Source organism: Mizuhopecten yessoensis, unplaced genomic scaffold (assembly GCF_002113885.1).
Source record: "Mizuhopecten yessoensis strain PY_sf001 unplaced genomic scaffold, ASM211388v2 scaffold11099, whole genome shotgun sequence".
NCBI classification, from domain to species: domain Eukaryota; kingdom Metazoa; phylum Mollusca; class Bivalvia; order Pectinida; family Pectinidae; genus Mizuhopecten; species Mizuhopecten yessoensis.
This window is the reverse complement of record NW_018408879.1, coordinates 102,114-121,566: the sequence shown is the minus strand read 5'-3', so window position 1 is coordinate 121,566 and position 19,453 is coordinate 102,114. Positions and strand designations below refer to the sequence as shown.

Here is a 19,453-nt window from a genome sequence, read left to right as displayed (position 1 = left end):
TAACTTTCCCTTAAACAAAGTATAAGGTTTGGGTGTGTCCTCCCCCTGAAGTAGCATGTACGGTGATATGTTGTAAGTTACTCCAAAATATCATAAAGTACTAGCAAGCGGGAAACAAGAAACCTAAGATATAATTCTACCTTAAGGCCCGGTCACACCGCCCGAACTTTGTTGGAGCGTTCCTTGAACGGTAGGGAGAGGGGACCGAATTTCGACAACGCTCGTCACCGCGCACAAAATGGGAAAAAATCGAAAACACGGGCGTTGCCTTAGTGGTGCACCGCTGAAGCCGGCGTTGCTATAGCGTTGGCTTAACGGTAGCGAGCGGTAGCGAACGTTGGTTTAGCGGTGACGCGAGCGTTGATAGAGCGGCGTTCTGCGCATGCGGGCGTTGGCTCGGCGGGGGTTTAAAGTTGGTTTAGCGGCATATTCCAAATGGGCTCCTGGTCCATTTATCCCCGTATTTATAGCCGAATTCTGGTCCCGCTCCGACACCTCCATACCAACGCCAAACCAAAGTTCATCACCGCAATGGATCGCAGCTTCAACGCCCGACACCGTTCCAGCAATCCTGTGTTCGCTCGTAAAACGCTTACAACCGCTCCACCAAAGTTTGTGCAACGTTTAATCACCGCCCGGGCAAAGCTGGCGAAGCAGCGGTGGTCCAGCGTTCAAGATTTCTGCGTTGGCCTAGCGGACCCAAGCGTCCACGAACTTGCGTCTAGCGGTGCCAAACTATGACTGGACGTTGTTGGAGCGGTGGTGAACTTTGCCGGAGCGGAAAATTGCCCGCTCCTCACCGCTCGCAATATTTTGTGCAGCTCAAAACTTTCGGAGCGGTAGGAGGGACCATAAGCGGTGGCCGAGCGTATACGGCGTTGCCTTAACGGGGGCCAACTTCTGGTGAACGGTAACGAGCGGTAACGAGCGGTGATGAAATTTTTTCACCGCTCCAGGAACGCTGCAGCAAAGTTCTTGCGGTGTGACCGGGCCTTTAGGTATTTGTATACAACAAGATTGTTTACTTGGTGACGGTATTCCTTACCGCTTACAGGCAATGCCTGTAAACAAAGAGCTTTAAAAGACGAATTTACAAAGACATAGTAACATAAGTAATGGTTTGTGTTGACGTGTTATGATACACTTTAGTAGTAGTTTACAATCGTTTAACCTATGGCAAGCTATGTGCATTGTAACATTTAACGAAAGAAGAATAATCTAACCTTAATCACAAGTAGTCAGAAAAAGAAACATTTTGCGATACATCGATAATGAACAAGATTTACAAATTAGTTAACGCCGTTTTCAATTACACCCTAGAAGCTCAGATATTAGTGTTGTATTTGAGCAACTGTAGTGACAAACATCGAGAAGCTTCATATTTGTATTCGGATAATTAAAATATATTTGGTCTTTTTGTATGTATTGGTCACGGACCATGAAATCACTATATAGAACCCAATAAGATGTGTATATATGGTTAAGTGTATATCTCTGGTCTGTAACGTGCCTATGTGAATAGATAATATGTTTTTTTTTTATACTGGTCACGAACCTGGAAATAATTATATAGGAACTATACATCTGGTCTGTAACGTGCCTATTTAAGCGGATGTAACGCAACGCCACTGTCCTACACGTCACATTGTTGGGCCATACTCATTATCCTCTGTAAGTCTGAGGGATGGAGGAGGCAGCCTCGTCTATACCAGTAAACAGGTGATCACTTATGAGATTCTCTCCTGTGAGTATAGTACCAATCAACCAGGTCATCGCCTATAAAGCCTCTTCATCACCAGGTATAACAGGCTGATGTTACTGATGCTGGAATCAATACAGATACGGCGGATACATTTGATTCCTGTACAGGAGTATTGGACTGGTAATCCGGAGGGTAAACTTCTATACACAGATGACCATACTGAACTCATGGACTACAGTAGCAAACTGCAGTTGAAGGAATTATTGCCATTTGTTGTATACAAAATAGTAAGTATAAAATGATAAATTGGGGAATGTAGCTTTACTATTACATTTAATTGTAAAATCTTGTGAATCAAAAATCGTTTGGAGGTAAATGTAGTTATACTATTCCCACTTTACCAGGGAACAGTTTATTATCATTGAAACAAAATATCTAGGATCTATGTAACTTTACGTAAATACTCAATGAAACGATAATATATGTGACATGTTGCGTTTAGATTCCTGTCAATAATTGAGCTTCTAGTAAATTAACATATCACATATACTGTTAATTACCTGTATTATTATACCTTACACTGGTCAGTGTTCATAGGACGTTAAATGAGTAAAACCTCGGCTGTTATCACATTTTTTCAGAAAATAATATTTTAGAAGACGTGATAGTCAAAGATTTACACAAATAATACGATTGAAAAAGTTTTTTCACTGTTAATTAAACGTAAGTTAGAAAATAAACTCAAAAGATGAACATAGTTACATATTGGTTGGATTGGAAACATTCTGAGGCTCATGCTAAACGCTTGTTGCTCTCACTTCATCGTGTATCGTCGATTTATAGACACTTAGTTAAAAAACCGTAATTTTAAAGCGCATTGTGTACTTTCAAAAACTTGATGATTTGGCCAAAAAACGTGTCGCTTGCTTGGAAGATATCTCGTACAAACGTTAATAACGATACTACGTTAATGCTATTTCATGTTATATTTAATAAGTTATAAGTTCGTTAGTTATAAGGAAATGTGCCTTGTTGTTTGTTGTCACTATACCATTTCTTGTCAGGATGATGTGACATTACTTTGATTTGACATATGTATACATTGCGGGTGTTGTCAATGAAGGAGAAATCGCTTAACCTTCCGGACTACCTGCTCCTGTTCCTCTTGTACTTTTCATACTTAGTTTTATCGATTGCCGTTTTGTTGACATTTCGGTATTTACTTTTATTCTTATATTTAAAAAAATGAAATCTTGTGTTTTGTACTCAAAACATCTGAACTTTTCATTAATCAAGGATACAATAATTATCATCTATAAATTATATGCGACTGTGGTCTATACACTGCTATGTGTTGTACGTATATGGTTAGATTTTCAACAATTGTCAGTCAATTAATATCTTTAGATCCTGTAGATGTTAACATTATGCCATATTTACAACAGTTTTCAGTCTGCATCAAAACCCTCTAGTTTCTGCAGATGTTTACATTGTGCCATATTTACAACAGTTTTCAGTCTGCATCAAAACCCTCTAGTTTCTGCAGATGTTTACATTGTGCCATATTTACAACATTTTTCATTCTATATCAAAACCCTCTCGTTTCTGCAGATGTTTACATTGTGCCATATTTACAACATTTTTCAGTCTATATCAAAACCCTCTAGTTTCTGCAGATGTTGACATGGTGCCATTTTTGTTTTACAGCAGGTGTAGGTATACATCAATACCTCTAATTTCTGTATATGTTAAGATAGTGCTAGCTTTTACAACTGTTAGCAGTGTATATCAACACCTTAAGTTTCTTCAGATGATGACATGACGATTATATATTATTAAGGTAAACATGACGATTTGTGCAGAAATATTAAAACAGCAACACATTTAGCTAAAATATACAAGTTTTAAGTAAAATGACATTTAGAAAAGTAATGACCCTTTTGTTAGCCAGACTATGTGAGCAGTACTCTAGAGAGTAAATCACTATACAGTATATATATTATAGTCGTTTATAAAACATTTGTAAATAAAAACTTACTCTGTCATCTTATGCCAAATGCACATTATAACCTTTATGGAAACCACACATTTCGTTGATCTAATTGCACTTTTCACTACAATCTTTTAATTGAATAATAAGTATGATGTTAAGTTAATTAGTGGAAATTTAAAATTAAACGAATTTAAAATGTTTAAATAAAATGTTCACCCCTCAGTTAACATAGTTAGGATTCCACTGCCCACCAATGAAAACGATACCGTACCCTTCACGTTGCACTGTTTCTGGGTGAATTATTGTCTGAAACCTGGATCACGTGATCATACATGTAGACGTCATTTTTATAAAGTTTGATTTCAAACTTTTTGTAACCAAGACCTCAGACTTATGATTCAGCTTAAAATTTTGATAAAAAAAGTTTTATAATGTACACAGTATGAATTAAATAATCAATTGTACTTTGTGTTGGAAGTAATCTGATTTCAGTCTCGAACATCTGTAATAATAAGCTTACAAGTCACGGCAGATACTATTTACATATATACATTGTCTGCCCTGGTTAATTTTAGGTTGTCATGGTTACAAGAGAATAACCATCAGCACCAAGATAAGTTTTACAGTCAGACTTAAAACACTTAAAAACAACGTCAATTCAGATCTTGGTGGTTAAACTTATACATGATAGGATAGCACCGAACTTTTAAATGACCTTATACAAATTGAAACTAGAACTGGTCCGGTATTAAACACAAGTGTTAACAAGTAAAAGTGAAAGTTCCAAATAGTAATAAGTAATTAGAACGAATAACAAATATATATTTGATACGAACATTACCTGTTAATTTGAAAACGCTACGTATACACAACTAAATACGATCGTTAGGAATTTAATCGCCGAACTAGAACACTTAATTAATTATGAACGAGCGATGTAATTGGCTGATACAGTAACGACTAATACGAACGTAAATAATCAAAACGGTAAACAAACCAACTCTTAATATGAATATCAGCAGTCTTTAGGGCTGGCATCATGCTAGTTTTATTTTTTCACACGTACATGTACCCCTTCAGGACCCGGATTTTACAGATACCCCTTTGGTGCCTCCGCACGTTGCGTGAGGTAGTAATTGTGTGTAAAATTAATCAACTACAATCCTCATGATAAATAAAGTCATGGGATAGTATTGTTGAATCAATGACTCGCATGGTAACACATTAGAGTTGTCATTAATGTGTGGACACCGTGGTACATACTTGTCTTTCCTTAGAGCTGTTGTCATTACTGTGTGGACTCCGTGGTACATACCTGTCTGTCATTTGTGCTGTTGTAATCAATGTGTAGACACCTTGGTACATACCTGTCTGTCCTTTGTACTGTTGTCATTAATGTGTGGACACCGTGGTACATGCCTGTCTGTCCTTTGTGCTGTTGTCATTACTGTGTGGACACCGTGGTACATACCTGTCTGTCCTTTGTGCTGTTGTCATCAATGTGTAGACACCGTGGTACATACCTGTCTGTCATGTGTGCTGTTGTCATTACTGTGTGGACACCGTGGTACATACCTGTCTATCATGTGTGCTGTTGTCATTAATGTGTGGACACCGTGGTACATACCTGTCTGTCCTATGTGCTGTTGTCATTACTGTGATGACACCGTGGTACATACTTGTCTGTCATGTGTGCTGTTGTCATTACTGTGTGGACACCGTGGCGTGGTACATACCTGTCTGTCCTTTGTGCTATTGTACTCAATGTGTAGACACCGTGGTACATACCTGTCATTCCTTTGTGCTGTTGTCATTAATGTGTGGACACCGTGGTAATACCTGTCTGTCCTTTGTGTTGTTGTCATTACTGTGTGGACACCGTTGTACATACCTGTCTGTCCTTTGTGCTGTTGTCATTACTATGTTGACGCCGTGGTACATACCTGTCTGTCATTTGTGATGTTGTCATTTTTTTGTGGACGCCGTGGTTCATACCTGTCTGTCCTTTGTGCTGTTGTCATTACTATGTGTACGCCGTGGTACATACCTGTCTGTCCTTTGTGCTGTTGTCATTAATTTGTGGACACCGTGGTACATACTTGTCTGTCATTTGTGATGTTGCCATTACTTTGTGGACGCCGTGGTACATACTTGTCTGTCATTTGTGCTGTTGTCATTACTATGTGGACGCCGTGGTACATACCTGTCTGTCCTTTGTGTTGTTGTCATTACTGTGTTGACGCCGTGGTACATACCTGTGTTTCATTTGTGTTGTTGTCATTGCTGTGTGGACACCGTGGTACATACTTGTCTGTCCTTTGTGCTGTTGTCATTAATGTGTGGATACCGTGGTACATACTTGTCTGCCATTTGTGATGTTGTCATTACTATGTGGACACGGTGGTACATACTTGTCTGTCATTTGTGCTGTTGCCATTACTGTGTGGACGCCGTGGTACATACTTGTCTGTCATGTGTGCTCTTGTCATTACTATGTGGACGCCGTTGTACATACCTGTCTGTCCTTTGTGCTGTTGTCAATACTATGTGGACGCCGTGGTACCTACCTGTCTGTCATTTATGTTGTTGTCATTACTGTATTGACGCCGCGGTACATACCTGTGTTTCCTTTGTGCTGTTGTCATTACTATGTGGACGCCGTGGTACATACCTGTCTGTCATTTGTGTTGTTGTCATTACTGTATTGACGCCGTGGTACATACCTGTGTTTCCTTTGTGTTGTTGTCATTACTGTGTGGACACAGTGGTACATACCTGTCTGTCCTTTGTGCTGTTGTCATTACTATGTGGACGCCGTGGTACATACTTGTCTGTCATTTGTGATGTTGTCATTATTTTGTGGACGCCGTGGTACATACCTGTCTGTCCTTTGTGTTGTTGTCATTACTGTGTTGACGCCGTGGTACATACCTGTGTTTCCTTTGTGTTGTTGTCATTAATGTGTGGACACAGTGGTACATACCTGTCTGTCCTTTGTGCTGTTGTCATTACTGTGTGGACACCGTGGTACATACCTGTCTGTCCTTTGTGCTGTTGTCATTACTATGTGGACACCGTGGTACATACCTGTCAGCCCTTTGTGCTGTTGTCATTACTATGTGGACGCCGTTGTACATACCTGTCTGTCCTTTGTGCTGTTGTCATTACTATGTGGACGCCGTGGTACATGCTTGTCTGTTTCACTTAAATATGAGTCAAACTTACTTTTTAAACCCAAATATAGTAGTTCATAAACATATATTACCAATATCACAAAAAAAAGATATCTTAATCAGTAATGCTCAAATAAATAATAAGTAGTGTAAGGATTTCTGCTTCCTTGGTCTAACGTTCAGATATTTCGTTATTTAATATTTGACCGATGGGGCTATTTCGGAATTCATCATTAGCTCATTATTGTATATTTTTCCTGATCTATATATTTGTTGTTTGTGTACAGTCGGTTTTGTTTACAAGTGATTCACAGTTTAGGGTATATATGATTCAGAACAATAGCTTTAAATCAAACCGAAGTTAAATTTACTAAGCTTCAAATCAAATGTATTCTAAGAATATTTGTTTTTGAGATTCAACACCGCTTCCTTTTATAATAAGATAAAACATACCACTTAGAAGTTTGACATAAGACTATTGGTATGTTTTCTTCCAAACCGAGTGTTAGTTAGAATAGGATAAATAATTTAGATTGTCTTTTTGGTGTTTATAAATGCTGTATATTATTTATCATTATTATTTATTAAGATAGAACAATCACACGCATGTTTATTCGTTTATCTCCTTACGGATAACTGGGAACCGTAAAATTCCCGAGGATTAAAGATTGATACAAATAACATAATGTTCTTAGTATCCACAACACAACAACGGAATGTAAAACAAGTATGTTCTTTTATAAGGTTATAATTTGCCCGTGTTATTTATTTCCATAATGTTAATCGCTGTTAGATCGCTATAAATACGTATACCGAGCATCGCCATAGTGATCTATATGATGGCGATATAACAGTTGACGTCACAATTTACATCAGATTGATAAAACAATAAAAAGTGTCCCAACGGGTTGAAGCAATGAGGACTGATTTATTGAGAACTTATTAAATTCTATATAATTGTTCATAAGCTGGTACAGGCTCTGTAGGTCATATGTACATATACCAAATATCCTTATTCTCCAAGGACGCCGATCCCGCTGATTTGGGTCGTAAATACCTGTTAATTGACGTGTATTCGTGATGTAGACACAACTGGGTCACCTCTGATACAATGACAAATTTGCGTAGAATGCATTCATTACAATCATAGTTAAAGACAAGGGTCCACAGAGTAAATGTCAATAACTCCTGTTTGTCAATACTGTCGTAGACAGACGTTTTGTTAAAGGTTGTTCTACTTTTTGCTGACATTATAAAACGTTCTTTATCGCAACCGCACGTCTGTTATTGAGAAATATATTGTAAACTGACCTCAAGTATATTCGTCACAGTGATCATTATGCATGTTACGGCAGTCAGAATACCTCATTCAGCACGACATGGTAATCAATAGATCGGTGTGACACATATATAAAAGCAACGGAATGATAGTAATGATGATTGAAACAGTCAGCAACCTAACAGGAACTAGGGAGATTCTGAGACAAATTGAAAGACATCAGGAACTTCCATTAAATAACAGAATCAAACAAGTTGATCGGTAAGGGAAAACCAAACATTATGACGACTGTTTCATTGGTTAGTGCTGTTTGACGCCTCTAGCTTAGTAATTTTAACAAGCTCCAGGATAGCGAATGAACTGTGACATGTGAATTTTACAGGTAGATGAGGCTGCTATGATACCAATGAGAAAAGGAAAGTTAAACATAGGGAAATTAAAGTCTTCAGGTTGTAAGTTTGTTAGTGAGATTAGAACTATTATTAGGATACTATTGGTAAGATATGTGTTGGCTTACAGGAGTTATCGAGGATAGATTTAAATCAATTTGTCATCGAAATCTTGATTTTAAAGGACAAAACTTCCTAAAAAAATATATCAAAATGTAAAATTAAAGGATTGGAGGAGTATTGTAATACCCTCCCGTTTTATTGAAACTTGCTCATACAGCTGCAAAACATACAGGCAAATAAAGGCGAATAGGTAGTCTCCATAGAAATATCAGTCCTCTAGCTACCCCTACTCCAAACTCAACCAATTATGGTCACCATAATATTAATTACACAAATTAATTTTCTAGTAGATATTATCACCCTTGATTAACATGTATACCAAATGAACACTATCATCTATGTTTATACTCACTGACAGAAGGTTTAGGCGCTCTATATAACCACTGACAGAGGGTTTAGGCGCTCTATATAACCACTGACAGAAGGTTTAGGCGCTCTATATAACCACTGACAGAGGGCTGAGGCGCTTTAGATACCCGCTGGCAGAGGGTTTAGGCGCTCTTTAACGTGATACAAGAGGGTTAGGGCGGTCTTTATACCCGCTTGCATGGGGTTTAGGCGCTACATACCCACTGAAAGAGGGCTGAAGCGCATTACATACTCGCTAGCAGAAGGTTGGTGCGCTCTCTTTACCCCATGAAAGAGGGTTTTGGCCCGTTTATGCGCTCTCTATACACACTTTTTATAACCATTGGCAGAGGGCTGATTCGTTCTCTACACCAACTAACAATGGATTGAGTCGCTGCATATACACACTAAATGGCGCTCTATACACCCGCTGATAGAGGGGCATAGGGGCTTGGTACACTAGCTGCCTGGCATTAGGGAATATGACGAATAGTCGATATATTTATTAATTACTAGAAATTGTATCATTCAGGTTGAATGTTGAGAGCAAAATTTGATGGGTTTTGGTATCAGCAGCTAGCTAGTGATTAAGGCAATGTCCTATTATTAATCAACCTTTTTTCATATTGCAAGGAAGAACATATATATAACATTAACAACAAGGAATACATAAACACGTTTAATCCTCAATCAACCACAATGAAATACGGTAGAGAAAGGCTTAACGTCCTATTTACTGGTAGCAATAACAGAAAATGCTGGCTTGCTGGCTGCAGCATCATTTCTGCTCTTATTACCATTTCCTTTTTTCCTTTTTAAATGATAAAATCTGTTTGCTATGACCTTGTGTTAGAAAGTCACTAATTTACCAGAGAGGGCGCATTGTCGTTTTACTTCGATCACAGAAGACAGCTTCATTTTAAAGGATTATAGTATTTATCAACATGTACCCGGTCCTTTGACGTGTCCTATCATCATTTAATTCTACCGAAGAAGTCATGCTCATTATCATTGCATTATATTGGATTAAATATATGCTTTTCAACTATAATTACCATCAATATCACATACAGTAATTCATTAACTAGGCAAATACCCTCAATTAAGAAATCGACATTGTACGCGATACGCTTTTAAAAAAAGAACCAACCTTTACAAAACGCTATGTTACTGTGCAAACCTGTTTTACCGTCCTCTCTGTATCTAAACATGGACAATTCCGTGTGTATACCGCTTCTAATAACTTCTGATATCTTACAAATTACTGTAGATTGACAAAAACATATCGCGATTTCACCTTTCCGTGCTTATTATGTTGACGTGAGAACCGGGGTAGCGACACGGAACGACAAGGAACACTAATATGAGCATGATCAAAATCATCGAACATTACAACACAAAATGAAATCAAATTTCCAATGAAAACATGATGACGACCAATAAACTTGCCAGTGATAACCCCGTATAACGATCAACTCTGTGTTGTAAGTTTAACCGTCAGCGGTAGGCATCTTGGAAATCATCACGTAAATCATGATGTACCTAGCAAGCTCTTGAACACCAAACACCGTACGTTGGGGGATCAGTGTTGTTTTAAAATATAAAAAATGAAAAGCAACGATGGAAAAAAATCCAAATCGTCCCGGTTTGAGAAAAGTTTGTAGTGTTCTTGATTGGGAGTTTGATTATAGCGATAATTGCGAAAACAACAACATGATAGCCTAGCGTATGCTTTTATTGGATGCAATGAGTCTCCTAAAATAAAGAGTAAGTATATATTGGATAAATGTCATATTATGCAGAAAAGGGTGATATACTGTTTCATGTATTATACAATCTTTTGTTTGTTTTACAGTAAACCAGGGTCAATCCATCCATACGCCAATGGGAGTTGAGGTGTACCCGGTGTCCTTCTATATAACACTCACGCTTTTGATAGCCGCACAGTTTGTCCTAGGACTTACGCTTAACCTCGGAACTCAGATCAGTTTGTTATCTCAGCAACTCCTCCAGGTTAAGAGGGGCAACCTCTTTGTTCGGACACTGGGATGGATCGACACGCTGATTTGCCTAACACTGATGCCATCTACATTTGCTATCATCATAAGTTTTCCAAAAGTAAATTTTCTGTTATGTGCCTTTCATGAGAGTGTGGTATCTATGTCTATATCGGCAACGGCCACATGTGTTCTATTTATATCTTTGGATCGCTACGGGGCTATCGTCACTCCAACTGTACAACGAATAACACACAAAAATGTCAGATTTATTAATATATTTATTGCCATAGTGTCTATATTAGGATTTTTGTTTCCGATCATGTGCCTCTGTTTTGTTACCTCCACGGACGTTCTTACACAAATGACTTCTTCTGGAGTGTTTTGTCGCGACCTTCTATTGAACACAAGTCCTATTTACATCTACGAGGTGTATTTCGTCAGCCTAGCTTCGGTTTCTACCATAACAACAACGATATGTTATATAAAAATCTACAGAATTGCCAAAAGGCGAATAAAGGCAAGGAAAGTCAATGCTATGATGACCGAGAGTGATAGGCCGAGTGGGGTAAGACTCGTGTTTAAACTACAAGAGCGGAAAACGATATGGCTCTCGCTAGCGATCGTTTGTACGTTTTTCCTTTCGTGGGGGCCTTATATTCTCATCGCTGTTTTACAGATATGGATGCACAATACACTGCCATTAGAAATGACCAAAATGTGTCTCCTGTCACTTGGGATGATTTCAACAGTTCTGCATCCAATATTCTACACATTTCTCAACAAGAAAGAAAGTCGTCATGATCAACTGAAACGAATAATGATAGAGGCGGGAAGAGAAAGATTACGTGGCTATGACAGACAGCAGTCAGAGGAAGCGGCCTCCTCAGTGCAAAAACTTGTACATAAGACAATATCACAAGGCATCTCAATTGGTGTAAGCAGTAGACATGATCTGGAAATATTCACAACAAGCCAGGATCATCAAAATACCTGTTCAAATGAAAAAGATGACGGGTTATATGAAGCTAACCACGCTCCTATAACCGTTACCCGGAACCCTTTTCCTAGACGAAGTGACAGGAACTTTTCAGTTACAGATCGCATTGGTAGACGGTCGTCAATATCTGAAACAAACGATATACACTTATCTGGCCAAAGTAATAAAAATAAAATGCGAACACTAAGCTTAGAAATGCAACCTAGTAAAATAAATTCACAATTTCCGAACATTCAAAGCCCAGATACCGATGACCGTCATCTTACCTTATCTCCTGGTTCATGTTATGGTCAGGAATACACAATATTCCAAGGGGCAAGTTCTGAAACAGTTAAATGTGTCCCTGGATTCAGCGCAGGATCACTTAACACCAGTAAATGCCAGCTCAGTACAACGCCCATTGAAACAGTTGATAGTGTATTTGCTTCTTCAGAATCAAATGTAGGATTTAAACCACTCAATCACTATTACAGCGAGGAAATCAAATTCCAGTATGCGAATGCAGCGTTCGAACATTAATAAACAATTAAATCGACATTGGATAAGATAGGTTTAAGATAGGTTTAAATATGAGGAATTTTTATATCAATATTGAAATGATTCTTTCAACATATAATGTTATCCAAGACAGTTCTGTTTATTATATTCCATGATACGCTGTAGCATGGTAAACATTGTGTATTGTAACTTGTATGATAAGTATGTGTCATAACTTCAATAACAAGTTAAAATAAAGTATTGCTACTATCTACCCTTTAGTAGCACTGGTATTGTGTAACATCATATAAATGTTTCAGACAGGTGCTTCCTTTTTTCGTATTTCTACTGGTTATTTTATCATAGTCAGGTTAAATGATGTCATGTTAATACTTTAATAATATGTCAATATAATGATACAAACCTTTAGATAAGACCTAGTTCCTGCTACTAATGTGATCTATTAAATTGTCACTAACACGTAATGAGTGCTTCTAGTCCTTATGACGGAGTAGTTTTATGGCGCCGCATTAGTTTCTATCGATGAAATTTTGAAAGAAGCACACTTATTTCACTCTGTTGTGACCATACTATATTGTAAATCACACTTGTCTATTGTCTTTACTTTTCAATTTCAATTCGTTTATTACTTTGAGCTTTAGGAATCATAAGTATAATGGTCGTATTTGCATTGCACCATAAGCAAGTATAGTTGCATTACATCAGTACAATTAAGGCACCTTAAAATGAGAATATATCCGTCTTATATATCCTCACCCCACTATTATAGACAGCCATATTATTTTTATTCACACTATTGACACTATTATAGACAGCCATATTATTTTTATTCATATGTTGATAAAACCTTTTTAAGAATGTTTAATTGTCCGATTACATACCCCTACAGTGTACGACTGAAGCTCTCGATAGTAACCATATGTAAATATCTAAATATCTGCAATGTAATAGTACTCAAGATCTTTGCTGTAAAAATGTTTTCTCATATTAAAATGAATTTTGATGGTCGTGTACCTGATACAGGAAAAAAAGAAGAAGAAAAAAATCCAAACACCATTAAAAATGTTTTGACATTAGGCATTTTGCACCTGGTTCTTTAATTTTAAAGAGGAGCGTACGTCTTGTACTTCAAGTTAACTGACTAAGTATATATCTTTACATTTTGCGTTAAACATATAATTCAATCACTTGTTAAAACATCTTTGAATTCAGCTGTATTCGTGGGTGGGTTGCTTTTATTAAGCAAGGAAATGGTTTCTCTTTCACTGTTTAGCCTGTTCATGTCGCTTCATAGTGCCGTCCCATCAAGCAGGTTAATTGTTAAATTAGTATATCATGTCAACGGATTTACGGATCAGAAAGAAACAGATTTGTCGGGAACACACCGGCAAACAATAAAAGAATTTCAAGGGGCAAGGAAGACTGTTTTCGTGTGATCTTAAAACATAACTGCAGCCAAGACAAAGGTACGGAGACCTTTTCTTATATTTACACACTTTGCCTCGGAAATATTATTAAATGTCGAATATAGTTGCATGCGAAGGTTTACTTTTCAAACCGCCCATGCGTGGTTAAAACCCAATTTCAAAGAAAATTACTCAACTTTAAAGAAAAGACTCTCAGTTAAAGCGCGACGCAGGCAGCTAATAGCGATGACAAATGCTAGAAAGGGCATGCTAGATGTGGTGACACCATGCACTTATACTCACGTATTTAGTTTCAACAAAGTATGCAGAAATTTAGTTGTATAGGTAAGCAGCGGAATATGAAGAACTAGGCCTTTTTGAAACGGACATTCTGCTACAGCATATCATTGAGTTGTTGTCTAAGGCTATCACACTGGAGATGTGACATACCAGTGTCCTCAATCATACCCATTCAATCACAACTAAAACGTAACTTCGCAATGATTTAATATGTCGCATCAATTGTAGTATATATACACAAAAAAATGTGATTATCTGTGAAATGAGTAGATGAAGGACATAATTCGAGGAGGTATCATTTATCTAGTAAATTAATTGTTTGTTTTAAGATTTCAGGTTCTCGAATGAAATTCAAGTTAAGTACGACGAAGAAAATGATCAACCAATTCCTTGAACGTTCGTTCCATTATTCTAGTAAAAGACCATCCAGAGTTTTTATCAAATTTAACAAAGTTTATCAATACAAATAAATCAATACAAATAGATTTTAAAAATAAACAGTGTCCGTGTGATCGGCACAAGGACAATAAATAAACAAACTAGAATACAGAGTTGCAAGCACTTTCGCAAATGTATGGGTTCATCAGAAAAATATATATTTACACAGTCCCAAAGGTCTGGCAAGCTTATTTTCATTATATTTGAAGACATCAGAGTGGAACAATCCTGTCAATTCGTTCTTATACGAAATCTGATCCCAAAGCTTTTATCATTTTTTTTTAAACAATGAGTATTCTTAACCACTTTGGATCATGCAATTGTGCAAATGCATTCCTTGTAGTAGTTCCTGAATTTTATATAGAAGTATATTGCCTTTATATATGTCCAGTCAGACAGTTGTTCGATGTTTGAGCGGATTAAAAACCGTGGATCTCTGGATGTCAGCTTTAAATTCCGTTTTTTGGAAACAGTATAAAGAAACAGAAGCTGTATATGCATTAAAGGTTATCAGATCTAGAGATACAATCACACTGATGGATTTAAGGTTATCAGATCTAGAGATACATTCACACTGACGGATTTAAGGTTATCAGATCCAGAGATACATTCACACTGATGGATTTAAGGTTATCAGATCCAGATATACAATCACACTGATGGATTTAAGGTTATCAGATCTAGAGATACATTCACACTGATGGATTTAAGGCTATCAGATCTAGAGATACATTCACACTGATGGATTTAAGGCTATCAGATCTAGAGATACATTCACACTAATGGATTAAAGGTCATCGAATCTAGAGATACATTCACACTGATGGATTTAAGATTATCAGATCTAGAGATACAATCACACTGATGGATTTAAGGTTATAAGGTTATCAGATCTAGAGATACATTCACACTGATGGATTTAAGGTTATCATATCTAGAGATACAATCACACTGATGGATTTAAGGTTATCAGATCTAGAGGTACAATCACACTGATGGATTTAAGGTTATCAAATCTAGAGATACATTCACACTGATAGATTTCAGGTTATCAGATCTAGGGATACATTCACACTGATGGATTTAAGGTTATCAGATCTGACTGCACGTGCCAAGTAGTTGATTTAAGGTCAAGATAGGGTAAACAGAGAGAAAGTTGACAGGGTAGATAACAGAGAAGTAGTAGAAAGAAGAATTTAAAGAGTAAATATGGCTGATGATTCAGCAGCGGTTTCATGGTTTTAGCAATACAAAAATACGAAAAAAATGGGATTTATCAATGACGATATGTATTATTGTACAATATTCACATTATTAGTGTCGATGTGTTCATTATTCGCATGCAACTTATCAACTAGAACAAACATGAAACACACACATAAATGTATATATAACAACGTATTTACAAACCCTAATATTTAAAGACTCATGCATCAATGTGAAGAAACACAAATAATTCATTTTACAAATACACACGAACGTACACCTATTTATACATACACTGTATAAGTTATTTATTTTCAAGTCTGATTTGCCTTTCAGTAAGGAGTAAGTACATGGACATACACGAATATACACATACATATATATATATATACAAACATGCTTGCATACATACATACATAACATACATATACATATACATACATACATACATACATACATACATACATACATACATACATACATACATACATACATACATACATACATACATACATAAGCAGCATGCATGTAATATTTAATTTGCTATGCATACAAGTAAACGTTCACATATATTATATTATATATAGTATTTAAATACTCGTGCATATATATGAAATTAAATGAAATTAAATATCTCACCCGAACATACACAGAGTATATACGCATACACTTATGGTTATACACAGGCTTATATATGTATGTAATCCACACATAAACACACGTACAAAATATACTCACACGCGTGCACCTATTTATACATATATAAATACATACATTAGTAGCATGCATGTAATATTTATTATGCCAACCATGGATGGAAATGGGTTGGGTTTTTTGGTATGATATCTGTATAACTATTTTAATGAAAACTGACATTATGTACAGAATGTCAAGTCATTTTTTGGCTGTGTTTACTGTGTAAACATGACAGTCACTCAATGGCCCTCTGGTACAAGGTCCGATATGTCATTGTGTGTCTTGACGAGTATTTTGGGCGAGTCCTGTGCAACTTTATAGAAGATACGTCCGTCGTTTGTCCAGTAAGAGTAAATGTTCTTTGCTTTTCTGGCCTTGCCTAGACTTTTAATCAATGCCTGACGATTAGCTGTTAAGTCCTCTGATATAAAAATGTTTTGCCTGGGTTCTTTCAATTTACTTTTTGCCTAAAAAAATAAATTTTTGACCTTCCAGTTCCGCAGGCGACAAATGATCTGAGCTTTACCATTCCTCACATGGATTTAAGGTTATCATATCTAGAGATACATTCCCACTGATGGATTGAAGGTTATCAGATGTAGAGGTACATTCACACTGATGGATTGAAGGTTATCAGATCTAGAGATACATTCACACTGATGGATTGAAGGTTATCAGATGTCGAAGTACAATCACACTGATGGATTTAAGGTTATCCGATCTAGATATACATTCACACTGATGGATTGAAGGTTATCAGATCTAGAGGTACATTCACACTGATGGATTTAAGGTTATCAGATCTAGATACATTCACACTGATGGATTTAAGGTTATCATATCTAGAGATACATTCACACTGATGGATTGAAGGTTATCAGATGTAGAGGTACATTCACACTGATGGATTTAAGGTTATCAGATCTAGGGATACATTCAAACTAATAATTTAAGAATAACACCAAACACGAGTTTGTTGTCGACACCATTTATTTAAATAAAATCTCATTCAATATAAAAGCAAACAAAAACGTCATTACTTCATTTAATTCATAACAATAATGCTAATAAAACATTAATTAAAACGAATGCAAGTACAAAGTGTAACAAAACTGGCACATCAACATATCTGTGTATAATTTACAAACGCTATTGACAGCTTCAAGAATAACCTGTCCTTTTCATAAATAAATATCTGTCTACGTTCAACCACATTGAAGAACACATACAACATACCAAAATAGAATGTTGCAGTTTAAACAATAATTCAGAATGTAGTTCTGATAGAAAACCAAACCAATCGGTTCGATATATGAAATATTCTTCTTACAATAGGTTGTTTACTTACACACATGTCATCATATCTTCATAACAGATTCGTATTACCTCACCCGTGTTAAAAAGGAGTTTCTTCAAATTATTTGTGGGGAAAATGAGATATATACTCTCCTTTTATTTGTAGTCTATATGCCCCAGATACCGAATTTACATGTTTATGATTTATATAATGTAAATGCATATCATTTGTAAACTTGCACTATCTTACTATCGTTCAGCAGGGTTTATAGGAACTACGTACCGAACTAGGGCAGTTTCAGGTTTTTTAGGAAATTATCCAAACAAGTGTCCTTATGGAAGATATTCATTATCACTCTGGAAAACATACATTTATGTACATATAAACAGAGGTTTGAAGATCGGAAACTTGATACATAAAATAGAGCTCCGCCATTTTGCATCTTGTGTGTTAAGGTTTGGGATGTGAAATCGGCTGTCAAATATAATATATCATTGGCTTTTTAACATTTATATAGGGTATTTAGTACTACCAACAAATACCTACATTATGTATGTATATATTCTGTCTATTATCACAAAACACTATATTATGTCTTCAACGTTATCTATGTACTGAGCTCCAGATCATCCGTGTTTAACCAGCGCGTATGTACGAAGTATAAACAACGCCCCTTTATCCATATTACATTGGAAACGTGTCACTCCACAGGGAGCATTATTTAGTATGATATATGGCAAACGTAAATCGTTTTTTTCACCGGCTCATTTGTTCGGTGACAATAGTTGGAATAGTCCCTGCTGCGATTGCTCCGACGAGTCTGCGCTATTCTTATGTCATCATATGTAGCACCCCCTCTTAGAAATACCGATGTAAATACTAGTAAATAGTGTGAGAGTTCAAGTGGCCATTATAGGTGATTACATTGTACCTATTAGGCCTCTTACTGGTATATGATGTGTGCGTGATACTAATCATATCGTCATATACCTAATACAGTACATCGCAGTTAGTTAAAATGTCCGTAACATATTCCACCTTTGTTACACTGAAATACTCGCAAAATTTCAAATGCTCACAATATTGCAGTTGTTTTGTGTGGTATTTTGGCTAAATTTGGGAGATAAACAATCAACAACAGCAGAAAAATATACATAGATCAAATATTTTAGGGTTAAAGGGGGTTCTGATAAAATTGTTTCTCCAAACTAGCATTAGTTTTGATATGAAAAGTCTTTTGAAAATGATATCCAAATAAAAAGTGTCGCACGGCACTTACATAACCGAAGTTTTGTTTTAGTAAATATTCCAAATATATTATATATTTAAATTGGCAATGTAACGATAATCATCGATAACAACTTTGAGTGCCGTTTTCCTACAAGTGTTCCTTTTGGGTACAGTGACGTTAATAAACTGTTGGATGGAACAAGGAACTGGGTGCGTAATGTTTCGCAGGAATCGCTGAACAAATCTATCCATCATTTTCTATAGTTGGGATGGGGGGAGGGGGGGGGATCGTGTTGTCAAACCTTTCAATTTCGATTTCGCTCTCGGACTTGACACTGTCTCTTTTCCTTGTAATAGCTTACCTCATTTAATTGAACT

General features: G+C 36.6%; 1 protein-coding gene across 1 annotated transcript; it reads left to right on the top strand.

The window, feature by feature from the left end:
- Positions 1 to 1,692: 1,692 nt before the first annotated feature.
- On the top strand, positions 1,693 to 12,523 carry LOC110465697 (probable G-protein coupled receptor 22). Its single transcript, XM_021521688.1, has 2 exons — positions 1,693 to 1,989; positions 10,863 to 12,523. Exon 2 carries the CDS (start codon positions 10,892 to 10,894, stop codon positions 12,521 to 12,523), a length of 1,632 nt encoding a protein of 543 aa, XP_021377363.1. The 5' UTR covers positions 1,693 to 1,989; positions 10,863 to 10,891.
- The last annotated feature ends 6,930 nt before the right edge of the window (positions 12,524 to 19,453 follow it).